The 15,440-nt window shown below is 31.5% G+C and overlaps 1 protein-coding gene across 1 annotated transcript in view; it reads left to right on the forward strand.

Annotated features, from left to right (window-relative positions):
• Window positions 1-826: 826 nt before the first annotated feature.
• Window positions 827-15,440, forward strand: part of LOC114342721 (tropomyosin-1, isoforms 33/34) — a 45,187-nt gene continuing 30,573 nt past the window's right edge. The window contains exons 1-2 of the mRNA XM_028293541.2: window positions 827-926; window positions 12,658-12,932. Of these exons, the coding sequence (XP_028149342.1) occupies window positions 827-926; window positions 12,658-12,932 (375 nt within the window). The remainder of the gene's footprint in view (window positions 927-12,657; window positions 12,933-15,440) is intronic.

A 15,440-nucleotide genomic window follows, 5' to 3' on the forward strand; every position in this document is an offset into this window, starting at 1 on the left:
TGTCCTAATTTACTAGCACAAATCGATATCTTTGTTCCTCGGGTATCAGCTCGATCTAATAATACATTTATGTGTGAAAGATCCTACACGAATATAATGTTGAAAGCACCAATCAACTTAATGTGCAGAAACGCAAACAAACTATCTAATAATTGTGATATCTTCTGTTGTAGTGCTTATGAATTAAAAAACAAGTGTCGAGCTCTTACCTAAGGTATTTCATTTTAGTGTTTTTTTCTTTATAACGTATATTTGTTTTCTTTTTTTTTGTATTTATTTGTTTGCATGAGAATTGTTTATGATTGGATGCATAAACCCGATGCTATGGTCAAAAGAACAATCCAATCAAAGAAAAGATTTCATCTTTAACGGAATGTCGGAAAGGAATCTTCACCCTGGTGAATGGAACGACCGACGAAACTGGAAACTGGGAACCGGAAGGCGAAGAACGCTATAGATTATAACAGGGATAATAATAATATTGGAAACCACGATAAGTGATGCATCCCTCGTGTAGCGTAAACATTGCACAGACCTCGTATCAGAAGTTTGTTCAATAGTTACACCGCTCTAGCAACCAACCGCCAACAACGAAACCCGAACCCATTAGTCTCCATCAGCCATATTGTGTCTTTCTCTCTCGAGAGAGATTTTAAATCGAAATTCCTAAAACGTCGAAACAAGAAATAATACCAAGTAGAGAGGAAAAGATAAAAGAAATTACAAGCTAATTGGAATCTAGATAGTCTTGGATTAATTGACTATATAAAAGAATTTGTTTCGCTTGTTTCTAATTGTATTTGTAATTGTTAATCGTTAATTGATAATGAGGGCCAAAAGTGGAGACGAAGAAGGAGATCATTCCGAGAAGTTGGCCGACCTCAACAAGAAGATTATGGATATTAAAAAGAAAATACAATTATCCGGTAAGATTGGCTCATAAATATTGAGAAACTTTTCTATTCTTTGCATACGTTCCATCATTTATGTCACTTAATGTGATTTTTATACAAAAAGCAATCATTTAAGAGTATCATCGTCAATTAGCCTATATTTGTACACTGCTGCACATAGGCCTCCCGTCTTTTTATTTTCCGCCTATTTTTATCTTGAGCTTGTTGCATCTAATTTGTGTAATATATCATCCGACCATCTAGTCGATGGTCAGCCTCTGCTTCGATATGCCTCTTGTCTTGGTCGCCATTCCAGAATATTTCTGGTTCATTTATCATCCGTTAATCTGTCAACATGTCCACCTCAAACACTCAAATCCATTTAGCTATTGAGCATTTCCAGCATTTTTGTAGCTTTATCAACTCTATCAGATATTAAAACGATGTCAAAATCTTAGGCGGTTCAGATCCTCTCCATTTGTATTAATTCCCATATTATCCTCTCGTTCCATTCGCTTGAACATATATTCGAGTCGAGTACAGCCGTAAACAATTTCGGGGAGATACTAACCCTGTCTAACTCTACGTTTTATTCGTAACTTGTTAGTTTTTTCATGAAGTCGGACACAAGCTGTACCAATTTCGTAGGTACTCTTAATCAAGGCAATATATTAGTTGTCAATACTTGAAGCATTTTATGATGATGTATTGTATCAAACGCCTTTTCATAGTCTACGAATATAAGAAAGATAGGCTTGTTGTATTCTGTGAATTTTTCTATTAGCATTTTAGTAACTTGTAGATGATCATTTTGTTATTATGATGAATAGTTTGTATGTATGGGAAAGCAAACTAATAGGAATATGTATGTAGTTCTTTAGGTCTGAAATATTACCTTTTTGTGCATTGGGATATTATTATATTGGATAAAAGGTTGTATTTACCCTTATATGGGGTTAGTTAACAGGAATACACTTATTGAATTATCAGTACTTTATTCGACATCAAATACAGTTATTAATACATTGGATCCTACTCAGCTGATGACGACACTCATCATATATTACTCATTTATTTATTCGATCGATATGTTTGTATTTTTGTCAACATTTTTACCTTCATTTCTATGTCAAGTTTTGGTATGATACAATAATATGTTTACTGCTTACGTGGCAGAAGTCACCGTGTCATCAAAATGTGTATGCCCTACATTCGCGGTAAACTACTGATCGTTCGTTTGTTATTTAACATTCTACAAACAATAACGTAATTAATTATTTCGTATTTTAAAAGATTTTGGAATTATCTGAAATATTGTTAAGATATTGTACATTAGTACATTCATTATTACATTATGCGATTTGGAGCGGTTACACCTCTTATCAAACAAACATTGATCATATTTTTTATCACATTTATTAATGGTAGGGGAGCCCAAGCGGGGATTTTTGCAGTTACTCGAGCGCGTCAGATTATCATATGGGGAGAAACGTGGTACCCTGCAGATGTACCTCTGCCATATATTGGCTCTTAACACAGGGGAGTTCGTTTAGGGGGGCCCGAAAAAAAAATACTCGAAATTGTCAGATTAAGATAAGGTAAGTTAAGTACATGCAAAACAGTGTATATTTAAAAAATCTGACGATTTGGGCGGGGCGTAAGGGAATTGGTGAGTCACAAAGTTTCACAAGAAAAAGGCGAATATTTCGCGAAATGAAAGTCAGATCGAAAAACTAAAAACTACACGTTCAATATTTTTCAAAAATCTATCGATAGATACCAAACACGACCCCTCGCAGAGAGGGGTGGGGTGTAAATTTTAAATTTTAAATACAAATCCCGCGATATTTAGTAAAATAAACATCAGATCGAAAAACTGCAAAATACACTTATTTAATATTTTTGAAAAATATATCGAATGGTACCAAACGCGACCCCCACGGAGGTGGAGTGGGGGGTTACTTTAAAATCTTAAATGGGAGCCCCATTTTTTATTGCAGATTTGAATTCTCTGCATAAAAATAAGCAACTTTTATTCGAAACATTTTTTCGAATTATGGATAGATGGCGCTATATTCGGAAAAAACGATTAATGGAAATGGAAAATTAAATTAAAAAATGGCAAGCGCCCGCTAAAATGGAAAATTTTACTTAACTTTTTTTGGTTTTAGGACCTAATAATCACAACCCAATAGGTCCCCAAAGCGCTCGAGTGACTGCACATTTAGCATACTTTGCTCCCCTACCATAAAGTTTGTATCCCATCTTCTCCAGGTGATTTGTTGTTTTTTTATTTCCGAGAGAGCTCTTTTTATTTCTGCTGTTGTGATCTTCTGTTCAGGATCAAGTTCGAGAAGAACTAACGTAAATTAATAAAGAAATAATTAGTCGATTAAGAGGCAATGGTAGGGGAACACAAGCGGGGATTTTTGCAGTTATTCGAGCGCGTCAGATTTATCATATGGGGAGAAACCTTGTACCTTGTAAATGTACCTCTACCAAATATTGGCTCTTAATGCAGGGGAGTTCGTTAAGGAGGGGCCGAAAAAAAAATCTATCCTTAGAAAAATTCGAAATCGTCAGATTAAGATAAGCTAAGTTAAGTATGTAGGTACATGTAAAACAGTGTATATTTCAAAAATCTGACGGTTTGAGCGGGGCTTAAGGAAATGGGTGAGTCCCAAAGTTTCACAAGAAAAAAGCGAATATTTCGCGAAATGAATGACAGATCGAAAATCTAAAAAATACGTACTCAATATTTTTCAAAAATCTATCGAATGATACCAAACACGACTTTCCACGGAGAGGGGTGGGGGTAAATTTAATATTTTAAATATGAATCTCGCGAAATGAACATGAGATCGAAAAACTGCAAAACATACATATTCAATATTTTTAAAGAATCTATCGAATGGCATCAAACACGACCCTCCCAAGGAGGTGGGGTGGGGGGTTACTTTAAAATCTTAAATGGGAGTGCCCATTTTTTATTGCAGATTTGGATTCCTTACGTAAAAATAAGTAACTTTTATTCGAGACATTTTTTCGAATTATGGATATATGGCTCTATAATCTCAAAAAACGATTGTTGGAAATGGAAAATTAAATTAAAAATGGACAAGTCACCACTAAAATTGAAAACTTTACTTAACTTTTTTTGGTTTTACGACCTACTCTTCACAACCCAATAGGTTCCCAAAGCGCTCGAGTGACTGCAAATTTAGCATACTTTGCTCTCCTACCACATCAGTGAGCGGAAAACGCGTTCCAAAATTATGCCATCACGATGGCAACTGGCGAGACAATTGTCATTGGACAATTGTCATCACGTGGTTGCGGATTGTCGGAGGCCAGTCCAGTTGAAAGAGAAGATGTTTACACGGGGCCAACTATTGCCATGGCAGTAGACAGCTAAAACATGGCCGACTGCTCGTCATCTAGAGGTAACTGGCAAAAAACAAGACAGCACAACTGGCCTACACCGTTCACACGGCGCCAATTGTCGCGACAATTGAGATTTCGAGTGGTGGGGGCTTACTGGGCGCAGCTCATTGTCCTCAGGCTACTCCCGGAGACAACTGAATTTTGGGCCAATTGTGAGGGCAGTTGGCAAGGCAATTGGCCTGAAGTGTTTACACGAAGACAATAATTTCATGCCAGTCAGTTGTCTTCTGACAATTGTCTCGCCAATTGTCATCGTGTAAACGCGACTTAATTTTGAATATTTTTCGAGATATTTGGCACACATATTCGTAATGTAGTAAAGAATGGTGGTATTACAGAGCCCAATTTGAGAAATAAGTTAGTATGTAGAAATTACTCTATAAGTAAATAAAATATTACAAAAACGAGTCTGTACCGCCATTAAGAAGAACAAAAAAACACACTTTCTTCAAATAAAATTTTTTATCCCATGCCTAGATTTTGTGTCACATTGGAATTACTAAAGATTATCTATAACAAGAAATCGAACTTGACTGACTTGGCAACATTTAGCGCGCCTATGAGTATAATAATTATTGTTATCACAATATTGTGCCTTCTTTTTGGATAGCATACTGTCACTGTCACTGTCGTACGGCCGACACACTGTTGTCGCGCCGTTGAAAGTTCGCAGAACTTTTGAAAAAAAACATTCATGACGCTCTGATGTAGCCTCTTAAAAAATAGTTTTGGTGTTGTCCTCGGTAGGACAATTTTAATGGCCCTAACCTTTCACATATCTACGAAAGCTTTCCCTAGTGAAAGGGGAAGCACCCAATAATAAATCAAGCACGAATCTTTAACTTTTTATGACCATCCTCAATTAAAACTAGTAGGCGTTGGACATGAGACAACAAGACAAGTGAAGTGTCGGTGGTGTTGGATGTGTAATTATGTCGATCATAACAAATCCCGATTTGTCATTGTCAATTGCGTTCATTTCGGCTGCCACCGGAAACGGATAATATTATAACATTACGTATCGTATAAATCACCGGACACTGTCGTTCTTTTTTGTTATAATGTCGCGAGGTAATAAAGCAAAGATGAAAAGATGAATTTTTGAAAAATTCCAGTTGCTTTATAATAAATTTATTCTATTTTGTCCGTAGGGGAGAATAAAATGGAGATTACTAAATAGCTGGACAAATTAATTTGTTGTCTTTTTTATACAGGGTGAACATTGGACAAAGCCATAAGAGAAAGAAATCTGTCAGGTAGAAAAGCCAACACAGCATTTTATGGGACCAATTCATCAGCAAAGAAAATTAAAAGGGGATATATGAGACTATAGTGACAATTATCACTCTACAGCTGTGAGGTATGCTCATTGAAAGAAAGAACACTGGCAACGCCAAGAGCCACGAAAATGGATTTGTGGAGAAGAGCAGCGGGAAGATCTAGAAGAGAAAGGATTACCAACGAACGCATTAGAGAAATAATGGGAATCAAACTCACGGAAGACTTATCAACAAAACAACTTATCTGGTTCAGACGTATACAAAGAATGGATGAACAACGAAGTAACGAGAAAATGAGGTACACCGAGAAAAGTTGGAGCGAAGGAATAGACAAAGAGCTGAGAGAAAAAACATAGAAGAGGACCTATGGAACAACCGGATGAAATGACGATTGGAAGAACGTTATAAACCGACATATTAGTAGTAGGCAGTCATTACAGTTTTCTAATTTCAATAATTTTGTTCTAAACTAATTATTGTTCTCTGTTCTCTTTTATTAATTTAATTCTGTTCTAGATATAGACCAGGACGGATCTGTTTTGAGGTGGATGTGAGAGGTGGCATTCGGATTTTTAAACGCTTTTATTTAGTTTAATAGATTGCGTCAAATCTTTGGATGTTAATTTGACTACCTTTTCTTCCATGCAAATGAATGAAAATTTGTAGACATATGCATTCGCGGGAACAATACACGAATAGACAGCAAAAAATGTTTGTTTATTTTTATTAATTGTTTAAATAAAAAAAACGATTTTAATGGAAAAAGGTCTAAATTCTCTTGTTTTTTACAATGTAGAAACTTGAAACTTTTACGGATTGTAGCTAATGATATAACCTATACATAATTTCACTTTTTACGTTAATTGTTTACGTTATGCGTCATAAATAAACAATAAAGTTTTAAATTTTGAACACTCATATATTTGTTTATATAGTACGATGCAAACGAAAGGAATAAATTCGTTATTTCGTAAAAAAGCGACTTTAATGAAAAATCCCGAAAGAGGTCGATTTTTATTTTTAAATTAAGATATTTTGGCATATATGTCATACTAGTGACGTCATCCATCTGGGCGCGATGACGTAATCGATGATTTTCTGGGACATGCGATAGCTCATTTGAAAGTTCATTCGATTCTTTATTCAGTAATATAAAAATTTATGTAATTATTTGTACAGGGTGTCCAAAAATAATTTTTTAATTAAATTATTTGACAAAAAAGAAGAATGTATGTAATTTATTTAACTCAGAATACATTTTACAGTTGCCCGTAAACAGAAAAAATGTGTATTTCAGAAATAAACATTGCTTTTCGATTAAATTAAATATTCAAGCCAGCTCCCGCCAGCCACCTGCCTCTTGGAAGTTTTAACATTCAATTTAAGCGAAAAGCAATAAATATTTGTGATATAAACATTTTTGTCTGGTTTCTGACAGCAGTAAAATGTGTTCTAATTTAAATTTAATAAGTTACACACATTTTACTTTTTTTAAATGCTTTTCTTTAGTTCATTAGTTTGCGTCAAATCTTTACAGGTTAATTTGCCTGCCTTTTCTTCAATGCAAATGAATGAAAATTTGCCGACATATGCATTCGCGGGAACAATACACGAATAGTCAATAAAAAATTTGTTTATGTTTAATAATTGTTTAAATAAAAAAAAAAGATTTTAATGGAAAATGCTTAAATTATCTTGTTTTTTACACTGTAGAAATTTGAAATTTTTACGGATTGTAGCTAATGATATGAACTATACATAATTTCACTTTTTACGTTAATTGTTTACGTTATGCTTCACAAATAGACAATGAAGTTTCAAATTTTTGCCGATTCCGACTACTTTTCATGTTAGTACATCATTATGTTTTATATACATATTTTAATGAACATGACGATATATTTTAATGTTTGAAAAGTGTAAGACTAAAAAGTAAAAAATAAAAAAATATGAAAAAAACATTTTTAGGAAACGCTTTTCTTTAGTTCTGAGTGACTAAAATTAATAATATTAAAAAATCAACGAAAAACCAAAAAATTAAAAAAATTGAAAAAATCCAACACATTCGTTAAAGAAAAGCGTGGGGCGAAAACCGTTTATTCGATGAAGACGCGCGCCACGCTTTTCTTTGACGAATATGTTGGATTTTTTCAATTTTTTTTATTTTTTGCTTCTTCGTTGATTTTTTAATATTATTAATTTTAGTCACTCGGAACTAAAGAAAAGCGTTTCCTAAAAATGTTTTTTTCATATTTTTTTATTGCAGATAAAGTTAGGTGACAACTTTAATAATTATAATTGACTTATGCTCCTTCTCAAATATGCCCGAAACATTAATAAAAAAATTTAAATATTTAAAAATCTCGATAAATATCGATTTTTTTTTCTACTTTCATTGCTTATAACTTTAAAACGATTCGTTTTGGAACAAAGTCGTATGGAAAGAAAATAAAGATAATTGAATTTTGTATAATATACGACTGGTTTAAAATGTCTTCAATTATTACCCTTTCTGCAAAATAAATGGAAAATAAGGGGAAAAAAAAGACTGTTTTTGAAGTTATACTTCTTTACCGGCGATAGAGGGTAAATTTTTATATGGGAAAACCTAGCGACCGGGCGCATGCGCATTATAACTTTGTTCTGATTGGATGTTCAAATGACATGTCAAAAATTATTCAATATGGCGGCTGTGGCACAGCTGTAGTTAGATTATTTATGGTTGTTGCGTTTTAAAATTTGTGTGAAAAGAAACAACAAAAAAAAGTTAGTTAATAGTTATACTGCCTTTTTAAATAGTTTTCATATACCTATATTTTTGGACTTTTGGACTATTTTGGACAAGGAAAACTCATTCTAATTTGGCAAGTAGTTTTTATTATAATCATATTGTAATTATACATTTGTATTAGGTTGAAATACATACATTTATTTTCTCAAGAATGCGGATTTTAGAGAGAAATCCCAAATTAGGTTCGATTTTTATTTTTAAATTATGATTTTTTGGCGTAGATTTATTTATCTAGTAGGTATGTAATGCTTTGATTTACATACTTAATTTGATTACCAACAAAAGTTCTACCAATCTTCATCTAATATATTGTTTTCTTACTGTTTTGTTATATTTTTATATTTTCTTCCACAAAATTTAACCTACATAATTTAATTTTCAAAACAACTGTCAAACAGTAAAACGTTCAGTTACCGTATTTTTCCACATGATAAATAATGTGGGATTGGACGAGTGAGTCTACGCTTCGATTACGAGTCAAAGCGGCACGAAATTCAAGGGTTCAATTCCCGATGCAAGTTTTACTTTTTTATTTTTTTATGCATGTTATGATTGTAAGTATATTTGTTATATAATTTTTTTTTCAGAAAATGCGTATTTAAAATTTTTGCCAACAATTATTATCGTTCAGAAATCATTTTTTCTTTGTGGCATTTTTCAATGTGTTTGTGTGCGTTTTATTCTTTTATTTTTTTAAATTTTTGGTATTGTTTTAAAAATCACATCATATGTAGTAGAAGTATAACTTCTTACGTGCGTACAAAGTACACACACATTCTTGTTATTCAATGTTTTTCAACCCCTTTGGTTGCCCTTAGAACCTTCATAATTAGCTTAGAAAATTCTTACAACATACTTAAACCGTCCAAGAAATTTCATTAAAATCGACCTAATAAATTTGGCATAATAATTTTGCAATCTAATTTTTTTTAAAAAATTCAAATTATTTAAAAACTTTCTGAACAAAAAGTAGACTATTTAGAAGTTTGCTAATTTCTTTGCATATAAAGAGGTTCTCTACCTATCTAATACACTTTACATAATTAACATCGGATTACTTAAGCGGTCTCAGCACTGTTTTAAAGTTATAAACAATGTTTTGGCTTATAAACAAATACAGTGAGGACGTTTGAGTTGGAATAAATTCATTTTCTTGAGAATGGGTGACTCTGGAGATAAATCCCGAAACAGATCGATTTTTATTTTTAAATTATAATTTTTTGGCATAAATATCATACTAGTGACGTCATCCATCTGAGTGTGATGACGTAATCTAAATATTGTAATTAATTTAATTTAAAAATTTGTTAAATTCAAACCCTGTATAAATAATTATGTTAATGTTTATATTAGTGAATACAAAATTGAATAGCCTTTCGATTAAGCTATCACGCGGCACCTATTCTCATTTAAAAGAATCATCGATTGCATCATCACGCCCAGATGGATGACGTCACTAGTATGATATATAAACAAAAAATTTAGAATTTAAAAATAAAAATCGACCTGTTTCGGGATTTATCTCCCGAAATGCCTATTCTCGAGAAAATGAATTTATGCAAACTCAAACGTCCTCACTTTATTTGTTTATAAGCCAAAAAATTGTATTGTTTATAACTTTAAAACAGTGCTGAGGCCGCTTAAATAATCCGATTTTAATTCTGCAAATTGTATTAGATAGGTAGAGAATCTCTTTATATGAACTGCTAACTGCAAAAAGGGGACTTCCAACAAATTTTCATAAATTCACTTTTTGTTATTTTTGCGTTATTTACACGTAAACACATCATTTTCAACAAAAAGGGGACTTCTGCATCTATTCTAAGTATATTGAAAATGCGGCTAAAATTTCTGTAACTGCAAAAAGTTACAGCAGAAATATAACGAAAAATAACCGAAGAAGTGACATTTTTGCCTTTACAATGCGAGTTTACTCTGAAACACGCCCATTAATATCATCCAAAGTTGAAAACATTAGAAAAATGCTCAGATTCATCGACGATGGCAATATCCCATTTTGGAGGGAAATAACAGAATGGCCCACTGTTCAACAAGTTCATAATTAATACTATATGGACTATTTTCTATTCCTTTCTTTATATTACATGTTGATAATGGCAAATAAAGGTGTTTTCTGGCAAATAGTGTTTACCTAATTGAATTATTTCTAATAATTTTCATTTTTATTACAGTTAACTGCAAAAAGGGGACTTCTACACAACATTAAAATGTGAATATTATACAATTATAATTAAAATTATTTACAACTTATTTACAGAATTATGTATAAAGCTATATTGAACATGTATACCAAGTTTTCCGTTTCTAAGAGATTTGGTTACATAATTATTTAGTTTTTACCTTCTCCTGTAAAATTTGCTTTTATGCAGATCTCCCCTTTTTGCAGTTAGCTGTTCATATGTAAAAAAATTAGCAAACTTCTAAATGGTCTACTTTTTCTTCAGAAAGTTTTCAAAAAATTTTAACTTTTTTAAAAAATTTTATATTGCAAAATTATTCTGCAAACTCTATCAAGTCGATTTTAATGAAATTTGGTGAACGATTTAAGTATGTTATAAGAATTTTGTAAGCGAATTAAGAAAGTTCTAAGTGCAACCAAAGTGGTTGAAAAACTTTGAATAAAAACAGACTTATTTTGCCCCCTTATTTTGTATTTATTGCTATTTTGCAGAAAGGTTAATAATTTAAGACATTTTTAACCAGTCGTTTATCATACACAATTCAATTATCTTTATTTTATTTCCCTACGACTTTGTTCTAAAATGAATCGTTTTAAAGTTATACGCAAAAAAAGTACAAAAAAATCGATGTTTTTCAAAATTTTTAAATATTTTAATTTTTTTATTAATGTTCCGGGCATATTTGAGAAGGAGCATAAGTTAATTATTATTGTTGAAGTTGTCACCTAACTTTATCTGCAAAAATCCCAATGCCACCTCGCACATCCAAAAATAGACGTTTTTTCACAGATCGGCCCTGGTCTAATACGCATTATGTAAAAATCGTTCATTTGATTGTTTTTATTTTTTAAGCTGATTCATTCGATACGCTCATCAGAACAGTGGTGAATAAATATATATTTATCAATAACAAGAAAAACATTGTTTTAAATAAGGATGTATAAAAAAAATATATAAAAATAATTTAGTCATACACAATAAACTTAACAATAAATTAGCAAAACAAGAATATAAAATAGACAAATTAGAAAGTCAATTTTATGGTATACATTATTTTTTTATTAAGTGTTGTCTTTAATTAAAACCATAACAATTTTATTATCTTCCTGTTGTTTAAATACACTGGCTGCAAAAATTTTAGCAACTTTGAAAATACATACAGTAGGAAAAATGAAAGAATACCCATGAACGAACATATAAAACACGCTGTATTTTCCTGTCACCGTGTCACACAAAAAATTGGCCAGCGCAAGTACATGTAACAATTATTGTTACATGTATTTCCACTGGACAATTTTCTTTGTGACACGGTGACAGGAAAATACAGCGTGTTTTATATGTTCGTTCATGGGTATTCTTTCATTTTTCCGACTGTAAAGAAAAACTTGCATTAATTAAGTTCCTTTAATTTTACTAACTAGAGGTTTTGTTGGGTTGAATTTGGCTGTCTCTGGTTTAAGTTTCATCTTAGCTAATATATTTTTATGTTTCAACAAGTTTTTTCTTTAATTTTGGACCCTATTAAGGGGGAAATTGTGGCTACTACCAGAGGCGTACGACGGGGGAAAGTGAATGGTTGACCCTTCCAAAATTCTACGCCACTGGCGGAATTTGGGAATATCGTGTGAAATATTGATACTTACTTAGCTAGATATTTGTAGTCGTAGCAGTGCTTTATCTTGGTCATGTCGTCTAATATGAGACCTTTTGTTCTTCTAGAATGCACAGCACAAGTATTCGGTTTTCTTTTTATTTACTTCTAGACCTCATAATAGTCATAATATATCATATTTACTGAGATTAACAAAGTATTGGAAACTATTCCAATCACCTGCAATATGCCGAGGATCTGAGACGCAATTAGTTCAAATCGATAGTTAAAGAATTAGAGAAACTGAAAAATAGAGTGTCTGTCAAACATTGCAGCCAAATCTGTATAAAAATGTAAATTGTTGTTTTCGTTTTTCGTTGTCTTTTATTTTCCTGTCTTTCTTTTATTTTTCTCTATTCTATGTGTCAGATAAATGAAATTTAATGATCTTTTCCAGAGGGACAACGAAAAGCTCTTTTCGAAGATTGTGAAGCAGAAAGAAAATCAAACATAGACGAAATTGCGAAGCTAAAAAAGGATCTGTCCCAATTGGTGGTAAATCTTCACGAGAGCAAGAGTACGCAGACAAAATTCCGATTGAAAAACAAAACTTTGGAAGGAGTCACCGGGTCTTGGATGGACAAATCTCCCCAGGAAGTGATGGAGCTTCTTGATACGCAGATCATCGATAAGACTAAACAGTTCGATTTGATGAGATATCGTACCAAACAGGTAAACCGTATTTGTAGTTGTTTTATTTTTAAACGCTTTTTAAACGCTTTTCTTTACTTCAATAGTTTGCATCAAATCTTTAGACGTTAATTTGACTGACTTTCCTTCAATGCAAATGAATGAAAATTTGCAGACATATGCATTCGCGGGAACAATACACGAATAGTCAATAAAAAATATTTTTTATGTTTATTAATTCTCTTGTTTTTTACAATGTAGAAACTTGAAACTTTTACGGATTGTAGCTAATGATATGAACTATACATAATTTCACTTTTTACGTTAATTGGTTACGTTATGCTTCATAAATAAACAATAAAGTTTCAAATTTTGAACGCTCCTATATTTGTTTATACACAGGGTGGTTCATCTTATTCGCCTCGGTCTCTGTACGGAAAACCACTTTATATTTTAAAAAAATTTCTTCACAAAAATATACAGGGCCTTTAATACTATAACCTAAAAATAATGCGAACTATACAGGGTGTGAATTATACGGGGTGCTCCAAAAAAGAGTGGTATATCAAAGTTATATTTTTTCTTATGGAATGCCCTATATCTGATGACATTATTGAATTGACCTTAAAAAATAAGCTATACTTTCATAAGGGTTCCCTATACCTAAATACAGGGTGTTTTGATTTATTTAGATTTTTATAAAAATGTAAGGTTTTAGAAAAAAATAAGTATCTACGAATCTAAGAAGCAGTAACAAATTCTTTCTTGGATCTTAATAATAGACTATTTAGTATACTTAAACAGATGCTTATTGCAACAAAATTTCTTACAGGGTGGTCAAAACATGAGATTGTTCTATTAACAAATTCAAGCTGTAATAACTTACTTATTTTAAATGGAACACCCTGTATCTTACTAGTCTATCGCGTAGAAAATTTACTTAGCTTTCAATTTGTATTAGGGTTTCCTATACCTATCTTTTTACAGGGTGATCAAAATATTAGATTGTTCTATTAACAAATTCAAGCTGTAATAACTTACTTATTTTAAATGGAACACCCTGTATCTTACTAGTCTATCGAGTAGAAAATTTACTTAGCTTTCAATCCTTATTAGGGTATCCTATACCTATCTCCCTTCATTTTTTAAATATTTAAAGATTTCCTAATTTGTAAGCTTCAAAAATTAGAATTACATAATAGTCTAGTAAAATAAAATTACACTACATGTAAATCAAAATGTAAATTCGTACAGGTTGAAACAAATTTTATATCAAAGTTTAGGTGGGTACAAAAGATATTTTCAAAAAAGTATCCAAATTATAAAAGGGGATCATTGTTTAAATAATTAAAAAGGGGTCATTTTTGCAAAAAAATTACTTTTTTAACTGCTGAAGTCATTCAATTACTAATGAAGGTCTACAGAATTATTTTCTGCAAAGTTGAAGGGTAAATATTTCACATAAGACTTACTAAATTAAATTTGACCCCCTATTTATTTAAATAATTATACATAAAACTTTAAAAACAAATTTGCAAAAAAATATTTTTAGCGTTTTAAATAAGCACTATAAAATATATTATTTTACTGAAGAAGTTGCGCTATGTTATCAGTATTAATTGAAAAAAAATTGGTCCAAAAATATTTAATATTTTTTGAGATATTGAATCTGTTTATTAAATGTTACTCTATTTTCAATTGCAAAACCGCGGTTGTTGCCAAAGAAATATTCACCTATATTACATCTTATTATTTTTATTTTTATGTATATTTTCGACAAATGTATTGATACATTCAAATTTCAATTAAACTTCCCCCTAAAATGACATTTGAAAATTATTCAAATTTGTTTATAACTTGTTTTTTTTTTAATAACGTCGCGGGGATTACATATTTTGAAATGCCGTTTCCATAATTGGGTTCCTGGGAATTTTTCACTAATTAACAAATTTTTTTGTCTTTTTTTTTCTTCTTTTTTTTTCTTGAAGTTATACTACTACGGGCCCTTTTAGGGTTAAGTTTCATTAAGAATGTTGAATCTCAAGTTGTAGATTCTAGACCTAAAAATATTAAGATTGGTCTAAAATCACTTTAATAAAATGTGGCTACTTACTGAGTTACAGGGTGTTTTATTTAAAAATTTAAAAATTATTTTTACCAAGTACTTTCAAACTATTTGACGTATCCTTATCATACTTGGCAGAAAGTGTGAGTACTCTACAGTCTACTAAATTGTGATAAATAAAAGTTTCAATCTACTACCAGAGGCGTACGACAAGGGATAGTTAATGAGTAACCCTTCCCAAATTCTACGCCACTGAGGGAAATACTATTTTAGCTAAATTTTCTGATTCTCCAATACTTTTTGTGTAAATAATATACTCTTTACTGGTAACGATTAAGTCATTAGTTTTCGAGATATTGGACGTTTAAAATGAAACGGCATAGTTATTTTGATTCATTAATAATTCATTCATTTTAAACTTCGAATATCTCGCACACTGATGACTTTATCGATACCAATAAAGTTATTTACATACAAAGTATTGG

Source organism: Diabrotica virgifera, chromosome 5 (assembly GCF_917563875.1).
Source record: "Diabrotica virgifera virgifera chromosome 5, PGI_DIABVI_V3a".
Classification (NCBI taxonomy): Eukaryota; Metazoa; Arthropoda; class Insecta; order Coleoptera; family Chrysomelidae; genus Diabrotica; species Diabrotica virgifera.